At 50.1% G+C, this 23,337-nt stretch overlaps 1 protein-coding gene across 8 annotated transcripts; it reads left to right on the top strand.

The window, feature by feature from the left end:
• The first annotated feature begins 1,438 nt into the window (after positions 1–1,438).
• PTGES (prostaglandin E synthase) lies at positions 1,439–23,063 on the top strand. Of its 8 annotated transcripts, XM_027687847.1 has the most exons (6): positions 1,439–1,584; positions 1,734–2,295; positions 4,379–4,420; positions 16,892–17,072; positions 18,469–18,551; positions 20,948–23,063. In XM_027687847.1, exons 4-6 carry the CDS (start codon positions 16,965–16,967, stop codon positions 21,195–21,197), a joined length of 441 nt encoding a protein of 146 aa, XP_027543648.1. In that variant the 5' UTR covers positions 1,439–1,584; positions 1,734–2,295; positions 4,379–4,420; positions 16,892–16,964; the 3' UTR covers positions 21,198–23,063. The 8 variants fall into 8 exon arrangements, with proteins under 8 accessions (XP_027543648.1, XP_027543649.1, XP_027543653.1 ...); XM_027687848.1 differs by lacking the exon at positions 1,734–2,295; XM_027687852.1 differs by lacking the exons at positions 1,734–2,295; positions 4,379–4,420.
• The last annotated feature ends 274 nt before the right edge of the window (positions 23,064–23,337 follow it).

Below are 23,337 nucleotides of genomic sequence, written 5' to 3'. Positions count from 1 at the left end.
GCTCCATCTCTTGGCACCCCCCTTGATGAGGTGGCATCAATCAATGGCATTCACTGCCCTGCTGGTGGCATCAGCGGGCTGATGGAGAAGTAGACTCGGTGAACTTAAAAACGTATTTTCCAACCTAAATGAATCTGTGATTCTGTAGTCTGGAATATCCCTTGGTCCAGTGTGGGTGGGCTGTCCTGGCTGTGTCCCTTCCCAGCTTCTTGTGCCTCTCCATCCTCCTCACTGGCAGGGCAGCATGAGGAGCTGCCAGGTCCTTGACTTGGTATAAACACCACTGAGCAACAACTAAAACTCTCACTGTGCTATCAGTATAATTCCCATACTCAATCCAAAACACAACAACTGTACCAGCTACTAGAAAGGAAATTACCTCTCCCAGACAAAACCAGCACAGTTTATGCCAACATAAACCAAAACACCAGCAAGGAAAATGCTCCAGTACTGCTGTGAGAAGCAAGGCTACGTGACCACTTGTGGAATAAGATATATTAGGTTAGTACAGCCCCCGCCTTCTAGAGACACTGTGGGTGGTAATTCTTGTCTCTGCACAACCCCCTCAAAGGAAGCTCTCACCACCCTGGGAAGGAACCACTTGGCTCAAGGAGCCCTTGCCACTGCCTTACCTGTGAAGTTCAGAGTGTTATTCCTATTGCAGCACTCCTGGAAACGGCACTTGAGCCAGGAGTCAGAGGAGAGGAGGTGCCAAGCCACCGCCGCGCCCCCCAGAACGACCGAAACGCTGAGAGGGTCAAAAGCCGGCGTCAGAGTGGGCACGAGAATAAAGATCAGAGCAGCGTTCAGAAGCTTCATGGTGGGAAGTGAGCGCCAGCCCGGCTCAGCAGGAAAAGAAAGCAAAACAGAAACTGCAGAAAAACTTCCTGAAACGTGGAGCCCGGGGCTGTTCAGGAGGTTGGGAGCCAAGTCTCCTGTAAGCTGGAGGTGTTAATGAGTTAGCAGACTTATCGCACTGCTCCTGGAGAACCGAAAGTGTTGTGAACAGACCATTGCATGGGCAGAGCGAGAGTTTCATCGGAACAATCCCAGCTCTGAGGGAAGCAGGACTGGAATTCTCACTACATCTTAACCAAGGTGCTAATTGGGCTAGTGATTAACGGAGAACATTGAGATGCTTGTTTTGGGCTTAATTGCAAGAGGGTGTCACTCAGCATCACACAGCCCAAGGATTTCCGTAGCAGCGCCTGGAGCTCTGCAGCTCACAGAACTGAACGTGTCAGAAAGCTGCTTTAATAAAACCAAGTTCTCAGAGCAGATTTTCTTGTCCTGGCAACTTCAGAATTGCCCCCCACTGCCAAAAAAGTGTGTTTGCAAAGGAGAAGGACAGATACCGAAACTGCTTTTATTTTCTCAGCCAACACTTTTTTTTTAATGAAAAAAATGTGTAAAATCTTATTGAAAAAACACTGAGCAGCGTTGTGTAGTATTCAAAATACAAGCTCAGGATCTGACGTGAAAAAAGAACCAGTGCCCTGTGCTGCCAACTGCCAAACTGACAGAAAGCCCCGTTGTTACCTGTTTAAAGAAAATCCACGCTATCAGCTGCCATCGAGCCTTGACGTGGGCACAGCTTAGACCTTTGGCTTCTTATTCCAAAGTAATTTACCCAGGTGTGGTCCAAGCCGCAGGGTGGGCTGCCGGGGAGCTGACACCTGAGGAGCTGGGCTTCCTGGGCTTTCCATCAGCCACCTCTCCGTTAGTTCATCCAGAGGCTACGGAGAGGCCAGAGGCCAGGAATTGGCCTTGGGATATGCAGGATTCCGTGTTGCCTGGGCTTTGTCCGAGCTCTCTTGGAGACAATTCAAATGATAATTTCACGAAGGTGGTGAAAAATGCTGGGAATTTTCCAGTCACCTGTTTCCTCGGCGCCCCGGTGCCCCCTGCATCTGTCCGTGCTGAACGCTAGATGGGGCGTCAGACACAGGGTTTGGTCCAGGATTTACAGGGAAGAACAACTTTTGCAGAGAAGTGAGTCACGTTTGAGAAAAACAGGAGAGAGAGGAGGGTGGACTCACATCTGCAGAGCTGACCACTTGTGTTGTGAAACGTGATTTCTTGGGATACACAACAAGCCCGCCACGTGGCTGAGGAGGGTTCACGGAGAGCAAGAGCCTCACGGCAATTTCAGCAGGGGACTGAGGACAGCCAGAGGAAGATGGAGAGTTTGGATGAAGAAACGAGGCTGTTTAGCTGAGATCTGCAGATTCTTGTCTGTCCATCTGAATTAAAGGGGCAAGCAGGGTGCCTTGCTCACCTCACAGGCTTCAGCAGGTATTTCACCGTTCCCCTGTAGAAACAGAGCATGGTTCCACAAATACAGACATGGACTGTCACCCTTGAATCCCTCTGGGACAAAGGGTGGTGCCAAGTTGTGTGTCTTGCAAAGGGGGAATCAGTGTCACGGTTTATGGTCCCCCCTTTCAAAACCTGGATGGCACATCTGATTAATGTGTGAAGGGAGCAAGGAGACACCCCTAGCAAATTTTTCATTGTGCTCTTGTGACTTTTCACAAAGTCTCACCAGCCTGGAATGGACTGCATCTCCCAAAACACAGATAGGAAATGCATGATAAATATGATAGAAACAGCACAGAGAATGAGAATTACCTCATCTGTGCAAAAAGAAGGGGTAGCATGGGACACATCTATAGATCTCCTTTCCATGTGGGAGGGAGGTGGCATATATTTCCTATACAACAATAGGACGTATGCTGCATAACAGGTACCAGATGGGTGTTTAAATAATCTTCAGCTGCAACATGTCATGCTGTTATCTCATTATCCATTACAAGTTAAATGGGTTCAAGCTGGGCCTGGACATGGATGAGATGTCTAATAGTGGTGGTGAGGCTGACATTGATGGCAATTTCCTTGAACAGCAGTCTGGAAGCTCCAAGTGGAGCACAGACCCTGCAACACACAGTCCACAGTGCCGTGTCTTGCTGCCTGTCGTGTTGTGCTGATGAACCCACCTTGTTGTTTCATCTCAACACCCTTCTGTGCCCTGGGCACAGAACTGGCACCCTGTCGTGTATTCACGTTGCCCTCCTGACCAGCACAGAGGGTGGGGGTGGTCAGCCAGCAGCAGGTCATCTTGAATCAACTACCACAGACTGAAGGTACCGAAAATTTGTAGCAGAGAAGAACTTTGTAAAGGTGCTCGGTGTGCAATAGGCTTGGGATGTCTGTGATTTAGGGGGTTGTTCAGCAGTGGTGTGGTGGGAAGATGAGGGAGAGGAAGGGACATGGTAGGGGGGTTACAGGGAGAGGGAAGGGAGGGATTTGGGTAGCAGGAGGATATGGTGTTTGCAGGGAGTAATGCAGAGTGCTAAAGCTGTCGTGGTGGGGGAGGCAGTGGAGATGGGGTATCTGTGTGGCAAAGGGAGAGATAAGGGATGCAGAGATGGAGTATTTAAGGATGAGGAGAGAGGAAAGTCCTAGGGGGAGAGTTTTACCTGGCCTTATCCCACTGTCTTTGTGTTGAAATTTTATGTCACCCACCTGCAGTTTGCTTGGTTTAAAGTCAGCATTCCCAGGACTTTGGGCAGCAGAGAGCCTAGAGAATTTGGGATGTGGCTGGTTAGCATGGCTTTCCAATCAGAAGGCAGCAGCCATTCCCATCTTGGCTGGTGAGCCAGGGCACAGGGTGCTAGGAATGCCCTGCCTTGAGTCCACGGAGTGCAAGAGTAAGTAATCCAGGTAAGAATTGTAGGGTCAATGAATCAATGTTTTTCCCAGAAAAAGTCTGTATTTTTGTTGGAGAATGTATAAGGTCCTCAATATTTCCAAGTTCTTTATGTGAAAGAGTTTTGGAAACACAACTGCTGTTTGACACGAGGTTCTGGGCTGTCAAGGGGTTCTTGCTGAAGGTTTCCAACTGGAGAAGAAGAGCCGGGAGACTCATTTTTCCCTACACTTAGTTTAATTTCTGCATAACCTCTCCCTGCTTTCTGACTCTGGCTAGACACTCTCTAATGGTTGGAGTTTTTCTAAGGGGACTTTGGTTTATTTTTACCCGTTTTTTTCCTCCCCTGTATATGTGGTTTCTTTTTTGTTTTCTTTCCACGCTCTAATTTCAGCATCATCTTCCAAGTGCTCCTTACCCTAAACACAGAGATGAGGCAGTGACAGGAAAGGGCTGCCACGCTGACGTACATTGGAATTTTTTAAGAGTGGGATTGTGGTGGGCTTTATCCAAATACAGGGCCTGGCTAAGGTCTGGGAGCTACACTAATGCTGTGGAAAGGCTCTGACTCATGGAATGTGTTCACTGACCTTTCTATAATGTGACAGTAGCAATAACACAAAACACCAAAATCTGCATTAATGTTGAGCAGACATTCTCTAATTCTAGGAACGCCCAGGGAGTCAAGAGCCTGTCATCCTTCTCTTGCAGGTAGGAAAACTGAGGTTTGTGGATGATGAAAGTTCTTCTTAGCATGGTAGTTCACAGCAAAGGGTGTAGCAATTCTCTTGAACCATGATTTGCCTTGGGCAGGCTTAAAAATCCTTGTCTGGGGCACAGAATGACAGAGTCCCTTGGGTCAGTGTGTGCTGCTGTGCTCTGTAAAGGGTAGTCCAACAGGGAAAGGTATGGGTGATCTTGGGATCTGAGTAAAATAAAACATTGTATACTTGTCCAGATAAATCTGCCCATGTGAAATAATTCCTTTGATCACGTCTGAGCCCCTGTAAAATTCTGATATACCAGTAAGGATTGGTTTTTGTTCTGTTTGCTGTCTCTGAAAAATGCAATTGAGAGGTTCTTCTCTACAATAAAAGTGTTTCCCACCCAGATGCCCAACCTCAAATCTCTTTTGCCCGAGCTTGAACTGCAGTGAGAGAGCAGAGACTCACTGTGCTGTACAAGCAGGATGAATAACCAGCCCTGAGGACCTCACAGGGTTTGGATGCAGTGATTGTCCAGACCAGAGTTTTACCTGGTCTGCACCAGCACAGCACCTCCCCAGACCAGCTGGGGACTGAGCAGGGTTTGTCAATGCTGCTGGTGCCCTTTGGCCATGGTGCAGAGGGAAAACAATATGATTTTGAATCTTATATCAAGTGGTTTTCAGCAGGTGGAGCTACACAGGTCGTGATACCTGGTAGGGTGGGAGTGAGAGGTATGGGAGGGGACGTGTTTAAAGCCATGCTTGATCAGCATCAGTGTGGCTCACATTTCTTGCCTCCTGTGGGAACTTACTGGAAATGTAATGTTTTATAGATAAACACAAGGTAACAAGCTGACAGGACACTTTTCTGCTTCCAGTGAGACCTGGTGCTGGAACCTGTTTGATCTTTCACTCATATCAGCTCCATCAAGCAATGACGGATGGAGATGGTCTTTCTCAGAACAAGCACAAGGAGTTATTAAAGTGCCTGAGAGCCAAACTGGCTCTGCTCCTCCACAGGCCACTGTGTGCTCCAGAGGGAGTAGGGATGGAGGGAGGCAGCCTTTTGGCTTTGGGAAAATATAAGAGGTTTCTGTTCATATGAGCAGAAGCTGCCAGAACTGCCATAGTGGCAGGCTCTGAGGAGAAGTGATTTAATCTGTAGCTGGGTGATCTTAGCAGGTGTCCATTTCTCAAATAGACTTTTATGTCTTAGACACCCTCCAGGCTGATATTTTGGTGTCAGGAATAAAGATATTAAGGTATAGCTTGGAGAGAATTGCTGTTAAGAGTTTAACTACCAGTTAACTACCAGTTAACTCTTGTTGACTACCAGTACTGAGAGGACCCTGGGGCTCAGGTGGGCATCTTTTGTGCTGGTTTGGGTGTCTGCTGTTGCAGGGCAAGAGCACACAGCAGCTCACTGTCTGGTTCACCATCACTGGAAGTGTTCAAAAGTCGCGTGGATGTGGCATTTGGGGATGTGATTTAGTGGTGAACAGGGCGGTGCTGGGTTAACGTTGGATTGAAGGTCTTTGAGATTTTTTCCAACCTGAATGATTCTATGATTCTCTGCTAATGGAGCCACCCAAAGCCAGGTGCGAATAAGCAGCAGCCACCTCTGGACCATGCAAATCCACCCGGGCTGGCAGCTGAAAGAGGCACCCTCGGGGCAGGAACTCAGGAAAGCAAAGCAGGGTGCGGAAGGTGCTTTACCATTTACCAGCCTCGCCTTTTCACCCCTCGCTGCAGACCTGGCTCTGCTCCCACCTAATTGCCTCCGGGTTCTGATTTCCAGGCCTGTGTTGTGCAAGATCGAGATGAATAATGTATGAAGTGGTAGCGATGGACCCGGTGGATGGGCTATCGATGCTGGCAGTTAGGCTTTGTTTTGACTTGTAACTAAACATTCCTGGTGCAGACATCCTCTGTGGTTTAGTGATTAGATCTGAGAACTGCATTTGGACTCCAGGGGTCAAGTCAAGGTGCTGTCACCCATCTCCAGCAGCACTGGCTTAGTCACATCATCTGTTCCTAATCCTCCGCTTGTCTCTCTGTGACATGAAGGAGAGGGGAAAGAGATCCCATAAAAAGATTATTGTTATCATCATCTCAATTCAGATTGTGTTTCATTATGAATTTATTGTCCCAGGATGTAATTTGGTTTGAACGGTCTGGATGGTGAACTTGACATGTGTAAATACTGAGCATTCCTGTCATGTATGGCAACAAATCTGCAAGAAAGAGAATTAATCCTTGTGCTGTCGGTGCTCATTGGTAAAATGGGATGCTGTGAGAGTTGAACTTCACCTACCTCAGTCCCATCTTTGGTTTTTAACTTTGTTTTTAAAATTGAGCCCAGAATCTGAAACCGGACACTGTTCCTGTTTGTCTTTGACTGGGCTCCAGGATCTACTTTCTGGTTTTGTTCTCCAGGCTGGTTTGGAGTGGAGTAGCTCTCCTGCGAGCCTCTCTGCTTGTGTAGCAATAGCTCTCACTGAGAGAACAAGAAATAATAGGGAAACTTGAGCCCATATTCTATCTTAAATAGAATTCTGTCGTAAATAATAATTTAGGGATAAAAACTGTGTGAAGGAGATGAAACTTGAGCTAAATGAAATAAGAAAACACGATGCTCACATGGTGTGGGTGGATTCCTACAGGAAGAGGATTATAGGGCATGAGTAACGCTGTGCCCTCGCTCCACTCATGGGCTCTGATGTGGCCAGTGGCTTGTATTTCATCCAAAGCACATAAGGTGGTGATGTTATTAAGCAGACAGCTCCATCCGATGCTTTCAGACCCTTAGGTGAAAGAGGATTTAAAAGTGCTCAATAGGTTTGGGGCTGGACCAGAATCAGAGGCTATGTTTGGCTTGGGGTTTGCAAAACTAAACACCCTGCTCTTACACCCATCTCCTGTGGAAGAGCCATAAATACAGGTCACTAAAATTAGTTTTGCAAAGCAGCTCTTCTGACTGGAGCCTTTGCTATTCCTGCTCTTCTGTCTCCAGTTCATGCCTGAGTAAAGATCTCTGCCTGGTTTTAATCAGCTCTAGCGTTTGGCACTGAGGAATAAGTAGGTTCCTCAGGAGAAAGTGCCTATTTGCTGCTGTAATAGCTTCCCCATTTGTTCGGACAGGCCTGGTCTGGCTGCCCTTGGGAGGCTGGGGAGGTTATGGAGCCAGGCTCAGTGTTACCAGCTGCTTGCAAGGCCAGGAAAGAGCAGCAAAGGCAAAAGGACTGCACAGGCTCCTAGTTTGCTGGAGGGTCTCAGAGGGGATCTATAACCAGAGAACAACAGGCACCAGCAGCCAGCACACTCTGGCACCAGCAGTGAGGTGTCCTGAACAAGGAGGGATGTGATGATTCCTGTGGAGGCCACAGTGAGGAGGCTCCCTGGAAACTGCACCTTGTCTGTCCATTTCTGTGGTTTAGATATCAGAATGTCATTGCAGGACAGCCAAGGCATCTCTCTTCTTCAGTGACTTGCCACCAAGAGCTTGATTTTTTTTTTTTTTTAGGTTCTTTCTGGTCAGTTTATGTTACTGAGAGAGAGAAAAATAAAATCCAGGGAAAAAAAATTAAACCTTTACATGTGCTGAAATTTTGGGGAGGATATTGTAGCTTAGGAGCATGAACTGAAGTGACTGCAAATGGACACTTACTGAGGTCCCCATGTAGGAGTGTGTCCCTCTAGTTAAGCAGGACCAACTGAGAGGTATTTAATTCTTCCACTTCTGCAATGTCCAGCTGCAGAACTCTATGAGAACCTGTTAATTTATGCCTCAAATCTTACACTGAACAACCTGGAAAGTATCATTTTCATGAGGATTCATCAATGTTAAATAAGGATGGAGGGTCAGGAAGGGATCTAAAAATGTTAGATTCTTTTTTCAGGAGATATGTTATCTAACAGGAAGAAAAATGTACTCTGCTAAAATAAAAGATTGCCTGCAGGGCTTCAGTTTCCATCTATTGTTAAAATATGTGTTCAGGAGTTGGGAACCCTGGGGCCAACTGTGAGCTGGAATGAGTTGAAAACAGGAGAAGGGATGTGCTCTGCAAAGAACAATGTTAAGTCCATGCTAACAGCACAGTGAGAGAGGAGACTGGCTGGAGGATACAAAAACGCCCTGAAGGAACAGGGATGAGGAGCCCAGATCTATTGCTGGATAGCTGTGAGTGTCCCAGAGCTGTCTTCTATAGAGCATAGCTGGAATTCCTTCAGTTTGGGAGTAGCCCCCCCTCCCAGGAGTACTAAATAACTAGGTGTGGAGAGTCATCCTAGACCCCTCAGTGAGGACTCCTGGCATTTAAAAGAAAAATGACCTTTCAGGAGGCTGAAGGACATTTGGAGTGCAAGGGGTGAAGGAGTTGGCAGTCATGTGCTGGTCATCTGCTTGCTTGGAGGGAAATATGAAAGTATGACTGGGATAATCAAAAGCATGGAGAAATCTCCTTTGAAGAGAGATGAAAGCGATTGGGCTTGTGGTAAAGCTGAGTAAGAGGTGCTTTCACAGGCATGTTTTGAAGGAGGGGAATGTCAGGCAAAGCTGAGCAAGAACTGCTGTTCTTCCTAATTCCTCCGCGTGTCTGCCTGTGACATGAACAAGAGGGGAAGGAGATCCCATAAAAATATTATCATCCTCATCATCTTACTTTAAATTGTGTTTCATTATGGAGTTTATTGTTTAAATTATGCTTCATTACGGAACTTAATTGTCTCAAGAAGCAATTTAATTTAAACTGTTTGGACGGTGACTTGACGCATGTAATTGTCAAACATTACCGTCATGTATGACAAAAAATTTACAAGAAAGAGAATTAAACCTTGTGATTCAGAGCTTAAGTTAATCTCTGACTTCTGAAGACTGGATGAACCAGGGTGAAGGGGGATAGAGAGCCTCAGTCCATTGCTGTCTACCACGGGGGCACGTCCTACCTTCAAACCACGGTGTGTCCCATGGCTGATAGAACCCTGCAAGGTTCCTGCTCACACTGAAGAGCAGCAGCTCCTTCTGCCACCAGAAATGCACACCAACCTCCCCTGCTGTGGTACAGTGCAGCACAGCTCCCTGCACCTTCCAACTGGACAGCTCTATTCCCACTAATGTGGCCATAGCATCCCATAGCATCCTGTCCCTGCAGCTGCCTTCCCACCTGGATCCAGCCTCTCTCCTGCTAATGGGGGAACACTTCTTGTTCAGTTTTGGCTGAGTTGGTGGCACTGTTAACAGAAACGTGCTGTGTCAGAGAGATGCATTCTGCTGCTTTGTAAATATTTGCAAAGAGCTCGTATCTATCCCCTCATGGAGGGCTCTGGGGAGCAGTCAGGGTTGCATAAACACAGGGTGGAGCAGATCCTGGGCACGCATTGTGGACGTGGGGATGCAGGCTGTAAATCAGGAGAGGAATCGAAGCCTGGGACCTGGGCAGGCTCCTGGAGTCCTGCTGAAGGGTCACTCAGGCAGAGACGCCCAAGCATCACTACCTGCAGAGTAGCATGGAGAGGTTTCTCTACTTCCTTGTATCATTCAAGCCAAGTTCTGCTCTTGATAAAGTCAGGGTCGTGCAGCCAGGGTCGTGTTCTGTCGGTGCTCCCACCGCTGTGAGCAGGAGGCCAGCTGAGACAACAGCACCATGAAAAGCGTCCTGGCAAGGGGGGCTGTAAATAACACAGCTAAATTACTGCCTGCTTCCCAGGCTGATTGTGGGGAGGGTGTTTTTAGCGCTGCATGGGGCGGGTGTTTATTAACAACATCAGAATTGAGACCTGGACCACCTTTCTGCCTGAAACTAAGCCCAAAAGATGTATTGTTCCTCACCCAGGGCAGGGAAAAGGGAAAGTTTTAGGATGTGTCTGGAGCCAGCTGTGGGCTGACCAATGACTCAACTCATAAAACCTCAAACTGCCGAGAAGCTCTGACTTCTGCCTGAGTCAGGGCTCCTGAGAAGGAGGCCCTGGTCTCTTCTAGGAAGCACAGTCACCCTCCTTTTGCCCAGGACTTTGCTCTGTGAAGTGAGAGCATTTAGAAGATCAGCATGTGCGATAAAGAGATTTAGAAAACATGACCTATAAGGAAGGGTGGGAGGAAATGCTGCTGTTTAATTTAGGGGTGATGGAGGGGACACAGAGAACTCGGGGTTTTAAAAATAAGCCCTGCATTTTGGAAAGCTTTGTGGTGAGTGAAACTCTACGGCAAGGCCATGAAGGAAGGGTCTCCTTAGAGTTGGTCTCCCCAGGATGGTGAGATGACTCAGTTCGTGTCAGGAACAGGCAATGACGTGCTGACCTTTCCATTTCCTATTGTCCTATATTTCAATGTCTGTGTGCCAACTTGAAAATGTCTTTCTGTTGAAAACAGGATTTAAAAGACTTTAAAATGAATGAGCTCTGTAGCCTGTTCTTCCTGGGTTTCAGGGCAGGGTTAACAGCCCAGGAGATAAGAGGTGCCCACCTGCCAAAACAGGTCCCTATTCTTAAGCTGGGCCCCCCACTGCACTTCTGAGGATGAGCAGAGCCCTGTGGATCAGCACAGCAGGAGATCTCAGCCCTTGGACAGGCACTGAAAAAGAGAAAGGCCATCTTGGTTTGTTTTCTACTTTTCACCTTGAAGCTGCTCATCTGCTGTTGAATGCCAGGTCTCTGTAGGGCTGGATCTGGGACCAGAGCTGCTTTCTCTCCCAGTTCTGGGTTAGTGAGCCAGTGCTCCTAATGCTGTAAAACATGGCCTGATTCCCATTTCTCCACAACACAGCATGTGGAGGCAGGACCACACTGCACCCGTTACCTTTGCTCTTGCTCAAGAGCATCCCACCAGGGAATGTGCATTTACATTGTAGTTTTGCAAATGCTTGAAGTCTAGGAAATGTTTCCCAATTTTGATTTTTTTTTTTTTGTGGCACGATTTGTTTCTCTTCTTTCTCAGTCTGGCAGGGAAACTCCCTCTTTTTTGGCAGTAATGTATGTGGTTTTTGCCTGTTGTTTACAACTGATGGGATCTGGTTCTTGGGAAGCCAGACACATCACGAGTTGCTGCGGTGTGGCTGAGTGAGAGTGTGTGTGAGTGCAGTGTGGCTTCCCCACACCCCAAGCCCTGACCCCCATCTCCCACCTTTGCCCTGTGGCAGCAGTGGCAGGTGCAGCTCTTAAACAAGCTGGGGCAGAGGGAGAAAGCAGAAGAGAGGAGAAATAACTTCCCTCAGCCACTCTCCCAGCAGATTTGCATCCCTGAAGGCACAGAGCAGCCTAGCCAAGGAATTCTTTCCTCTAAGAGAAAGCCCAGGCGTGAATCCATGTGAGGCTCAGAATAGGAGAAAATAATCTACTTCCCACACACTCCCTCTCTTCTGGTGTCTCTTGGCTGTCACAGCAGCAGGGGACACTGCAGTGTCTACCCTGCAGCCAGGGTGGGTATGACAATTTGGGTCAGGGGGGTGGTCTGGAGCAGGGCAGCAACCTGGGAGTAGACAGGAAGGGACTGTGGGTGGAGCTGGAAGGAGAAGGCAAGAGGACAACGTGCCACTGCCTCTCACTTGGCCCTGGACCAGTTCCCTGTCCTGGGACTGGCTGAGGAACAGCAGCTTTCCTCCGTTCTGCTCTGCCTGGGACTCAGAGCCACCACACCCCTGCCCCTTCCCTGGGCCTCTCCTGCTGGCTTTCTCCTGCTGCAGGCATCTGGTCTTCCAAGTGTGAAGGACAATTTGGGAGAGTCTGATCGTACATTCCTCGTGCCTGAGGCCTCTCAGACAGCTCCAGCCAGTACCGTCACTCTAAAATACAAACCAGACAAAATCTGCCGGAGTTTGCCAAAGGCTGAAACATCCCATTTGTTTCCAGAGGTGCTAATGCTGAAGGCCAGAGATGCTGATGGTTCCACTGCTCAGTGACTTTGCAGTATCTTCTGTGTCCTGCTCGCTGCAAAGAGCAGGAGGAGCCCAGGAGCTTGGGGATGGGAGCTGCAGGTGAAGCAACAGGATTTCACTCACCCACAGAAGAAGGTGCGTCACAGTGGTTGAGTTTTTGTGCAGACTAAGGAGTGAAGGCAGGTGGAGCGCCCTTCTCTCTAACAGATAGTTAAAATGCTCATGTCTTTACTTGAAAAACTGTGTTTGACTCCATGAGCCAGCGCAGCCTCTCATGGGATTTCCCGGGATGGGTGCAGCCCAGGGTAAGGGATCACTGGGGTATGTGTGCAGACTCTAAGGCTTTGTGCTGAGAGCAGCAGGAAGAAATGGCAGGGAAGGAGGGTACTGGTGTCCACTGCAGCATTGAAACAAGCCAGGAATGTGGCTCAGCTCTTCCTGGAGCTGTGGGCTGAGCTGTAGGCCCAGGGCAAGCAAAACCCCAACCGGGCTCTCCACCCTCTCCGCCAGCATGTGGGAACACGCTGGAGAAGTGCCACCCACCTGCCCGGCTTCTCCAGCCTGGAGCAGTCCCCTCAGGCTCTTTGCCTCGCCCTGGCTGTGGGATGTAATGGGTTTGGGAAAATTTTGGGGAATCTGAGTTGTAAATGCCCAAAGAGTCTGCTGCCCTTTGGGATCAGGTTGGAGCCCAGGCTGTGCCACCCCAGCAGACGTGCCAGTGTTCCACTGTGCAGGATTTATTACACAACTCCCGTGTCACTGCCACCAGGAAATTCCCCAACATAGCAAGAGTGGAAAAACATGTAGTTATAATACTGTAGTGTAATTCAGCTGGTCAAATAAATAACAACCCGTATGGGAACTGAGGGTGATTTTTATTCCATAATCTTTTCAAAGCAGGATTGCTATTACAGGCTTCTTTTTTTAAGTACTTTTCTCAGGCATCTCCCATGAATTTTTCATTCCTTCTGCCTGCTACAGTTCAGTTCCTCCTCCAGCAAAACCCTCCATCTTTTCTCCACAGCTCCTAGGGTCAGTCTAACCTGATGACTAATCTTTCAAAGCCTGACCTTGATTATTATTAATAATTTCTAAAAAAAAAAAAAGGCAGCATTTTTGGCTGGTGATGTTGATTTTGGGTGAGTCTTGTCCTGGGTTGAAACTTCTTGTGCTCAAGGCTTTAAGGCACAGCTTGTAGTTTAAGGACCTAATCTCCTTCAAGCAATGAAGAATGTGATCTGTGGAGGAGGATCAAACCATTAATATTAACAGCCTGCTTCCTCATGGATTAATGGGATGGTTAAACACGCTTCCTGCAGCTGCATTGCCTTGGGTTCCAAAAGCCAGGAAGGTGCACGTGTGGATGTGTCCTGCCCAGCATGAGACCCCTGAACGTGGGAAACCAAGCAGGAGCTGAGATCCCAGGAGCATTACACCTGCCTTTACAGGCAGCTTCTGCCCCTCATCCCCATCCATGTCCCTCCCCACTGGGGCTCCACTCTATATAATAGTGAAAGGGTCTGAAATGCATAAACACACAAAATAAACAACTTTCCTTGCCCATGTAATTTTATACACCAGGGAGATGGTGTGACTGAGTTTGCCCCCAGGGCTTATTCCTAAACAAACTGCACTTCTTGATCTCTCCATTCAATTTAAATTTGTGCCAGTTGCTGGTGCAATTTGTCCAGGGCTTCCTGCCAGGGTTTGAATAATGCCAAGGAGGAGAAGTCTGGCTGGCTGGCAAGGAGGAGTCCTGGCTTGTCTGCAGGTGCATATTCCTGCTGTTCAGCGAGGCATGGCTGCCTCGGGAGGGGAGGAAGGTGCATGAAGGAAAAAGATCTCACTACCACGGACCTCATGGGCTGGATCCTCAGCTGGAGGGGTTCCATGGAGGGTGTGATGTGCTGGTGGAGGGTCTGGCTGCCTGGCTTCTCCCAGACCCCTGGGAGAGCTGGGGAAGGGGCTGCTGGGGAAGGTCTCATCCCTGCTGCAGGGCTGGTCTGGCCCTGCATAAACCCAGACCTTAGGCACCAAGGTCTTCTCTGCTGTGGGTTGATCCCTATCAGCTGTGGAGAGGAGAAAAGGGAGGGAGCAGCATTTGGGATGTGGCTGTGCCGCCAACCACTTACTCTTGGCATTATGGTGTTTATAAAAAACCCTGTGACCTCCAGGGAGACATGGGTGGGGTTGGATATAGTTTGGTGGCGAACACCCCAGCTCTTACTGCAGTGTCTGAGTCCACATGGCTGCTGCATGTCCTGGTGTCCCCATTCCCACCCCCAGGGAAGCAGCCTGTTGGAGGCAGGCACACATTGCCGGGCTGAGGAGCCCCACGCCAGGCTGTGCCAGGGCTTGTTCTGCAGCCGCCCCGACGCCAGGGTGGTGGTGACCAGCTGCAAGTACCTCTCCCATGAAACCAAGTGTTTGGGGTTTTCAAAGGCTCTGTGCAGTGTTGCAAAAACGTAACCATAAGGTTTCATATGTTTCATAGACTATTTCATAGACTATTTCATAGACTATTGTCGGTGAACTGTAGGTCTGGTCATGTTCAAAAGGGCCAGTCGGGTTCAGGAATAGCACAATTTATTGAATGCAATGTGTGTGGTTCTTTCAGATTGCTGGTGATTAACTGCCCAGTAGCTCTATAGGGCACTAACAATACCATTGCAACCACAAGCTGAATTTCCCAGGTCAACACTCAGCTGAGGATGCAAGGCTTCCCAAAAGGCAACTGTTCTGGGGAGGGTGAGAAGGATAAACCTGTCGATCTGTCCCTGCAATTTCATGTCGAATTCTCTTCCCCCAGTTAGATACAAAACTGGGGTGCTGTTTACACCTTATTAACTACTGTGGTGTGAAGTGCTGCTGTGGTCAAACTTCCCGTTCTTTGTGGGCGCATTGTGCAGAATATTTCTTGGTAGGAGGTTTTGGTTTGTCAAAACATTTCTGGGTACCAGGTAGAAGAAGGAGGCCATGCAGCCTCCTCCTTGGTCCATGTACACCCCCGCCCCCCCCAGTGCCACGGCAACACAAAAACACAACACAAAAACACAGGATCTCCATCCGGTCGCTGCACTTGCACCACACGGGCCCCACTGGATACTGAGCTTTGCATTTTCTTCACTGCTTTATGCTTCCAGCATCCTATTGCTGGGGACAAACCTGTCCAGGGGCTGCAGCAACGGGTCAGGTCCTGGGCTTAGTGCAATGTTCCTCTTGGGATACTCTGGAGCCTCTTGGAAAGGACAGGATTTAGTTTTGCTCCATGGCAGTTAAGAAGTTAAAAAGCCCTGAAGAACGAAACCAGCCCTAGAGGCACTGATGCTTCGAGAGGTGATTTTGTAAATGACAAACCTTAACTCGGTTCATTGTTTCTTGAGGTTTTTTTTTTTGTGGCTTGAAACAAATTTTTTTATTCCAACATGTCAATTCATTATAAAACTGCTTGCATCCTCGAAGCATTCATTTTTCACTCAATATCTGAAAGTCTCAATTTTCCTGAAATAAGTATTTTTCTTTGTTTTATTTTTTTTTCCTATGTAAAGGAAATAAACACTAAATCCAGCCCTTCCACACTAATAAACTTGCAGATCTGTCAGCCCCCACACTGCCAGCTCACTGAGGTTTGCTGCTGCCAGCACTGGGGCCAGGGCTGGGGAAGAAGGAGTTAAAGGCTGGAAGACCATCCAAGCTGCCTGCCAGAGGCTCAGATCCTGCTCTTTCATCCACAGTGTCACAGTGTTTGGTGGCTGAGGAAAAGGCAGCTCCAAATTCGCGTGGTGTTTTCTAAACCAAGGACAGAATTACACCTGACTGCCTTGATTCATCCTCTCGGAGAAACCAGGACGAGCTGCCTTCGGGGCTAGGCAGGCTGTTCTTTGCTTCTGCTGCAGTTTTTCGGGCTTTGCAGTCCAGGACCTGTCCGGTTGGGGTCCAGGCTGGTCATTCCCGGGCTCCCCTCCCAGCCGGGGGTGCAGGGACAGCCCAGGTCCCGGGGGGTGGGCGCTGGTGGGCCAAGCGACAACTCTGTCCGCTGTCCATCCCTCGGCAGGTGGATGTGTAGGGGAGGGCTGGGAGCCTCTGCCACGGGACTGGGCGGGACTGGGACGTACTGGGAGCGCTGCTGCGGAGGGGTGGGTCGTGGGATAGGGGACGGACTGAGGGCAGGAGCACAGGGCTGGATGTGGCTGAGGTAGGTGCCTGCCTTCTTCCTAACTCCTCCTTCGAGAGCAGATCGGCTCCTGTCTGTGGGTGAGCATTGCCTGGCGGGGCGAGGGATGCTCCGTGCAGCTCTGTCCCTCTGGGCACGCACGGGAGGTGGGGCAGGGGGTCGTGGTGGGCTGTTTTAGGGTGGCAGGGGCTCAAGCTGCGGCCAGGCTGAGCCTGGCTGTGGCCCACAGAGTCGAGGGGGCTGTATCCCGGCTCGGGGCATCTCATCCCCATGGAGCTGGTGATGTCGGGGTGTGCGGGGCAGGGGGAGCCTGTTCCGTGGGCTGGCTGGGCTTCGCTCAGCGGCAGCTGCGCCCCATCAGCCTGGCGGGGGGGTACAGGGGCTGTGGGCTTTGGCCGGAGAGATGAGGGGATTTGTGTCGTGTTTAAACGCAGCTGTTCCTGCCCCTCTCCCAAGATCTCCACAGGATCCGAGTGCTGAGGCGACCGAGTGGCACCTTCCCCCAAAATGATGGAAAACGAAGTGTTTCTGTCATTTACGTTCTACAGCACAATTTTGATCTTAAAAATGTATGTCGTTGCCATCATTACGGGACAAGTGAGACTCAGAAAGAAGGTAAGATCCAGTTTCTTTTTCCTTCCTCTCCCTTTCTGGCTTTTTCCTTGGGCTTCTGTGGTTTTTCTTTCTTCTTTTATTCCTGTAAAGGTCGACAAAGTTTTCCTGAAGCAAACTGAGTTTCTTTGACTTAAGTTGAAAGAAAAACAAGTTTCATAGCTGCAGCAGATAAATATCTCACTTCTCTTTAGCCCTTTTTGTTTGTTTCTACCATCTGTAGCTTGATGTTTATAATTTCTGAAACCTAATCTAAATAAGAAACAAATCTAAAATGGCAAGCAGGTGAGATGCTTCTAGAAAGAGACTGTTTACAGTTAATTTGCCGTGCCTGGAAGAATAGGAGGGGGGAAAAAAAGGTTTGAGAAGAAATCATTGAAATGGTCTTTTTTTCTTGGAATGTAACAGAAAGCTTTTGAGCTTTTGGAGGCTGACTGGCTATGGGAGTGCTCCAGGAGATCAGAAAGTCATGGGGAATAAAAACAATAGCTGGAGGAAATCGTTCTTGGACACGGGGGAAAAATACAGGGAGGACCTGGAGTTCCAGCTGCTGTCTGGATTTGGGGTTAACTGGACTTTTATCACCCACAACCCAAATTGAATTCCTGGCAAAACTCATCTGTTTATAAAATCTGTTTAAAAGTATTTGAGGGGTTTCCAATTCCATCAGTGGAGCGGGAGGGAGAGATTTCTGCTCTCAGAAAAAATACGAAGCGATAACCCTGTGCTGTGACATGATTGTGACTGATGTGGCTCCTCCCCTTGTGATTTTAAATGATGCTCCAGCCCTGGGACCATCCAGGCTTGTAACATGATTAAAGAAAGCACCAAGGCCCTTTCCAGACTGCAAAATGAAGCTGTCACATGTAACCAGGTCCCTGAGGAACAGCTTCTGAGCATAGGTGTGGAGCTCATATAAGTCATCTTTATTTGTAACTTTATTAGTGTAGGATCCCATTTCCCCATGGGAAAATCACACGGTACCACTGCCAAAAAGCCAGCCAGGGAGTATTTCCTAATCTGTCAGTCCTGTTATCTTTCAGATGTCACAGTGTGTCTGCAAGCTCTGTGCCAGCAGTGATCTCGCTGCTTGGCACAGTCTCCTTCAAATGGGTTTCATGGGAAGAAGTGGACTGGGATGAGGTTTGGTACCTGATCAGCAGGCAGCACTGGGTTTTTTGGAGGATAAGGAAAACCCCTGGGGAGGTGCAGGGTTAAACCCCTGGGGAGGTGCAGGGTTTAACCCCCAGGGGTTAAACAAGGAAGCACAGTTGCCCTCGTGCTTGTGAAGGGTGGCGAAAAACTGCAGCAGGAGGAAATCCTCACGGGTCTTGGGGGGCCAGACTTCTACCTCTGAGGCTCCTGAAAGCACTGTGAGGATCTGGGGACTGTCTTGCAGGCGTTTGCAAACCCGGAGGACGCGCTGCGCAACGGGGGGCTGCAGTTCTGCCGCCAGGACCCCGACGTGGAGCGGTGCCGCAGGTGAGAACCCGGCGGGGCTGGCATTCCCTCTGCTCCACAGGGGGATGGATCCCTGGCAGCTGCTGGCAAAGGAGCAGTGGGAAGCTAAAGGGCTCATTAACTAAGTAATTGCCTAGGTGGTTTGAATGCCTCGAGCTAGGCTGTGGGACCCTGCCGCTAGAGCAGTTTAATCTTTAATGGCAGCGGGGTGTGCGCTGGAGCAAGGACACGTGGAAGGATCCGGGTTTGGGTCCAACAGCTGACTCTGGGCACAAACTCTTTCCTAGGTGCTTAAAGTCCCACAAGCTCCCGGGGTCTCATCCCATACCCACACCCAAAGTCTCCTTCTGTCCTGCTCCGACAGGACCCTGAATCCCCCAGATCCCTGCACGGCTTGGACAGGGAACTGTGTGACTGGTTCCAGTGTTGTATCCAGCTGCCCTTTTGAGGGATTTGGGAAGAGGCTGAATAGGGTTGCTATAAATTTTGCCTCCCTAATGGGCAAGCTCTGAATCTTCCCCCTGTTCTGTGGGGCTCACAGTTCCTCAGAGGTAAAACATGGGGTTATTCAGCCCTGGGCTTGATTTGCTGTCCCCCTTACCAAAGGAGGTGCCCTGAATGCTGGGTGATGTGCCCTCCTGTCACTGAGCCCTCAGCTGCCAGCTCTCTGCTGTGGGTGGGGCCCTCATCACTCACCTCCCACCGCCTCCAGCATTTGCTTTAGAAAACATCCAGTGCCACCTAATCTTGGGCTGCCAGAGGGAGGAGGAGAGCAAATGAGCTGAAAACATCCAGTGCTACCTAATCACTGGGTTGCCAGAGGGAGGAGGAGGACAAATGAGCTGTTTCCTTCCTAGCAAAAAGAAAATAATAGCAGAAATAATAATCCTAATCCTCTTTTGATTATTCGGAATAAACAAACTTCCATAAAAATAAATAACTGGAGCTGCAGCAAAGACCTGGGGAAGTCTGGGATCTGACTTGGGCAGCTAAAGCACTCAGAGTCAGTCCTTGCTGGTCTGTTCACAGTCCTGGGAAAGACAGATTAAACCCAAGGTATTTCCCTGGAAAAAAAGGAGACCATCCCAGATGGTATCAGGAGGGGAGCAGAGCCACGGCAGCTCCCCTTCTCCCTCCCAGGTTTGGCAGGGAATACATCTCCTCTGTGTCCAGGCTCTGATCAGCTCATCCCCACCAAGTCCTCCTGGCATCGCTGCTGCAACAGCAGGACTCAGTGTCTTTCCTAGGCCAATTCCTCCATGCTGTCCTAAAATTGCACCCACAGAGCAGCTGAATTAGGGTTTCCAGCAGCTTCCTTGCCATGTTCATGCACCCCACCCCTTGTTTGGGGATGTGGCCCTTAAGATAGGAACTGGTTCCTGTGCAGGTGGAAAGAGCAGGTAGGAGAACTTCTCATCTTGTGCAGAACAGCAGCACAGGTATCCTGGCCTTGGTCTTGATGAAGAAATAACTTTAAATTTTCTCTTGGCTTTGTGAACATTCAAACATGCACAAGAATGGGGAAGCAGTGGCAGCTCTTATCAAGGTTTCATCTCTGCCTTTCAAACCTTCAGAGATTACAGAGAAAACCTAACCTCATTCCTGGGTCACTCTCCAGCCCACATCCATCCCCACCAACCAGAGCACGACCTGACAGTCCCCCCATGGAAGCATGAGGATGGGGCACTGTGCTGTGGAAAGAAGGAGAGGCAGAGGTGATGGGCAGCCTGTTGCTTTGGGGACTTACTTCCCTCCTTCAAAAGATGGTACCTGGGGGAGGAGGGACTCAGCCTGCACTGGTGGCATGATTGGATCCACTGTGGTGGCAGCCGATGCTGTGACACCCAGGAGCACGTTCAGCTGGAGCAAAGGGTTTGGCCTCATCAGTGCCACGTGTCGCCACGTGGTCCCTCCACCCTCCAGGTGTTGCTGGCACAGCGTGGGGGTGCCTGGGGCGCTCCTCCCTGATCCCCTCTGGATGCATTTATAGAGAGTGGCGAAGCCACAAACACTCCCATCTGTGAGTTTCTCCTCTGGGGAAGCTGTGGTCTGGAAACTGCCTTTTACTGTGTAACGTGGCCACATCTGGGGCCGTGCAGTGCTGGCACCGCACCAGCCTCGAGCTTTTTGCAGCTTTGCAGGGTCTTTGTTTTGCTTTGTTTGTTTGAAAGCTCCAACCCCGGAGCTGTCATCTGTCAGGGCAAAGGCATCCCAGTCACGGAGAGCAAGCTTCGGGAGCTCAGCATCCCAAGGGTGTGAAATCCTGCCTGTGTGTGCAAGGGGGAACTAAGTCTTTTGGGGGCTGTGTCTGCCCCATCCGTCAGAGGAGGCTGCCAGCAGCACCCAGGGATGGCTAGAAGGGATGGGAGACAGCAGGGGATCCTGGTGGGATGGAACAACCTTATCTCCTTTCTCAGGGCCCACCGCAATGACATGGAGAACATCTTTCCCTTCCTCTTCCTCGGAGCCATCTACTCCATGCTGGGCCCCAGTCCCACGGTGGCCAGGATCCACTTCCTCATCTTCTGCGTGGGGCGCGTCGTGCACACCATCGCCTACCTGCTGCGGCTGAAGGCACCCACACGCTCCGTGGCCTACAGTGTGGCACAGCTGCCCTGCTTCTCCATGGCCCTGCAGATCCTCCTCGCCACCACCCCGTACTGGTAACACCCGGAGAGACCGACCATCCAAACCCCCTCATCCTGCACTCCGATGGTTCCCTGGCGGGACTGGGTGCTGTGTGTGTGAGTGTGAGTGTGAACGTGTCTCTGTGTGTCTGTGTGTGTGTGGGCATGTGGTAGGTTGCCAGGGAGGTCACTTCCAGCCTTGATAAACTCCCTGTGCTGTTGAAATTCAACAGGGAAGTCACCGGAGAGAAGGGACGTGTCTCCCTGTGGAACAGGAAGGGAATGTGGAGTCAGGTTTCTCTCTCACTCCTGCTGAGGGTAGGAGGGGGAAAGCACATGAACTACCCCTCAAGGAGGGGGTTCGTTGAAGGAAAGGAGGTTTTCTGACTCAACTGCGTTCGGAACTGGGAAAGTGAAGATGTGCCTTTTCCCCCGGTCACAAATATCCCGTGAATCAGGAAGGGAAAATCAGGAGGGTCTCACAAAGTCTTTTGGTCAGCAGAGGTAGAAGAGTGGGTTATAAAACAGCCACCCTCCTCTTGCCCAACCATGTGGGTCTGTGGGGACGGGGTTCCCTTGGGTTCCCTTTCCCACAAGGAGAACAGGAGGCAGGTGCCTGCCAGGCAGAGCAACGTGGAAGTCAAAACCTCCACGGTGATGTTGGGAAGACATTGGAGTGTTCAGTGCTCCCAGAGCCACCTCGTCTCATGCCAAGGGACACAGCTCCCTGCCAGGAGCCTCCCTGCAGGCAGGATCCTGCCTGTCCCTCAGCCAGCCTTCAGCAGGTCCCGGCCAGCAGCACCCGTGGCTTTTCCATCTCAGTCTCATCCCAGTAAGATGCAGAGCATCGTGCCTGGAGCAGCCAGCAGGAACCACGTACCCTGTGGGGAACCGGACACAAATCTCTGGGACTTCTGGAAAGACTAAAATGCTCACACAAAACAGGGAGTTTGCAGACAGAGCTTTCTCCTGAGGGCAGTATCTGCGTCCACATGCCACTAATGCCTGACTATGCTCTCAAGGGCAGCAGACTGACTTTCTCCCCCTCTGTTTGTAGCCTTTCTCTGGCTGCAGAATGGCCGCTGCTATTTGGGGAATGTGCCGTGACCGCTTTGGGGGTGTTTTCTTTCAGCTGTTTCCTGCTGTCCAGTGCTGCCACACCGTGTGCAGCCTGGACCAGCTGGGGTTTGCAGAAAGCTCTGGAAGCGAGCAAAGTGGCTTTGAAGAGTGCATCACTACTCTGCAGTGTCACCTGAGAGTGTTGTGTTGGAGAGGAGAGACTGAGACCAGGGTGACAAACCCTCGTGAGCTCCTCTGTCCCCAAGTGCCGGGGACTGCAACAATGGAGCATCCCTGTGGAGGACAAGGCAGGAGGAAACCTCTGGTCTTCAGTGCCTTTCCCCCCTCTGAGGGCAACGCAGAGCCTTACTAAGACCACAGGGGAAACCAGAATAAGCAGAAAATAAAGTCCCCTTCCACCTGCCCTACTCATTAAGGCTGCTCCCTTAACTCTGCCGTCCTCAGAGATGCTCTTGCTGAGGCCTCACGGAGCGCTGGGGACACACCTGCTCAGACTGATGCTCAGCCCTTGCACAGCTCAGGTAGCAGCTTCTGTCCTGGTAATTCCTGACCCCAGCACAGAGGCCAAGCTGTGTGGTGAGGTTTGGAGTGGAATGCTCTGCTCTCCCACCACATTAGGAAGGTGGGCAGGTTGAGCAGTTTGCTCTTGTCCACCTCTCCCTCGCAGCCTCAGCAGATGTCTGGGTAACACAGACCCTGCTTAACAAGCCTTTTCTGCCCCACATGGTGCACAAAGTCTCGAACCCCTGTACATTTCTCTGCTGCTGCACATGCATCCTGGTGGCAGGAAGCAAATATTCCCAATAAAAACAAATCATTGTGCTCAGATACATCCTTCCTTTGGGAGCAGCAGATGCAGCTGGGCAGCAGCTGGGTCCAACCCCAGCAGGATGGATCCCCAGCTGTAAAGCCCTTTTCTAAACCCCACTGCAGAGCTTGGAGTACCCTGGGACTCCTAAAGAGACATCCCTTTCCTCTGGACTCACCTGCCCTGCAGAGGAATCCCTTTTCCAGGTGTGCATTATTTGTGCTGATCCTTTAAATTCAGCAGAGCTGGGATTTACAAAGTAACCTTGGTCAGTTTTCCTTCCCCGAGTAGC

The sequence above is a fragment of the Neopelma chrysocephalum genome, unplaced genomic scaffold (assembly GCF_003984885.1).
Source record: "Neopelma chrysocephalum unplaced genomic scaffold, ASM398488v2 Primary Assembly neopelma1_74, whole genome shotgun sequence".
Lineage (NCBI taxonomy): Eukaryota > Metazoa > Chordata > Aves > Passeriformes > Pipridae > Neopelma > Neopelma chrysocephalum.
Note: the sequence above shows the minus strand (reverse complement) of the source record. Positions and strands in the feature narration are given on the sequence as shown.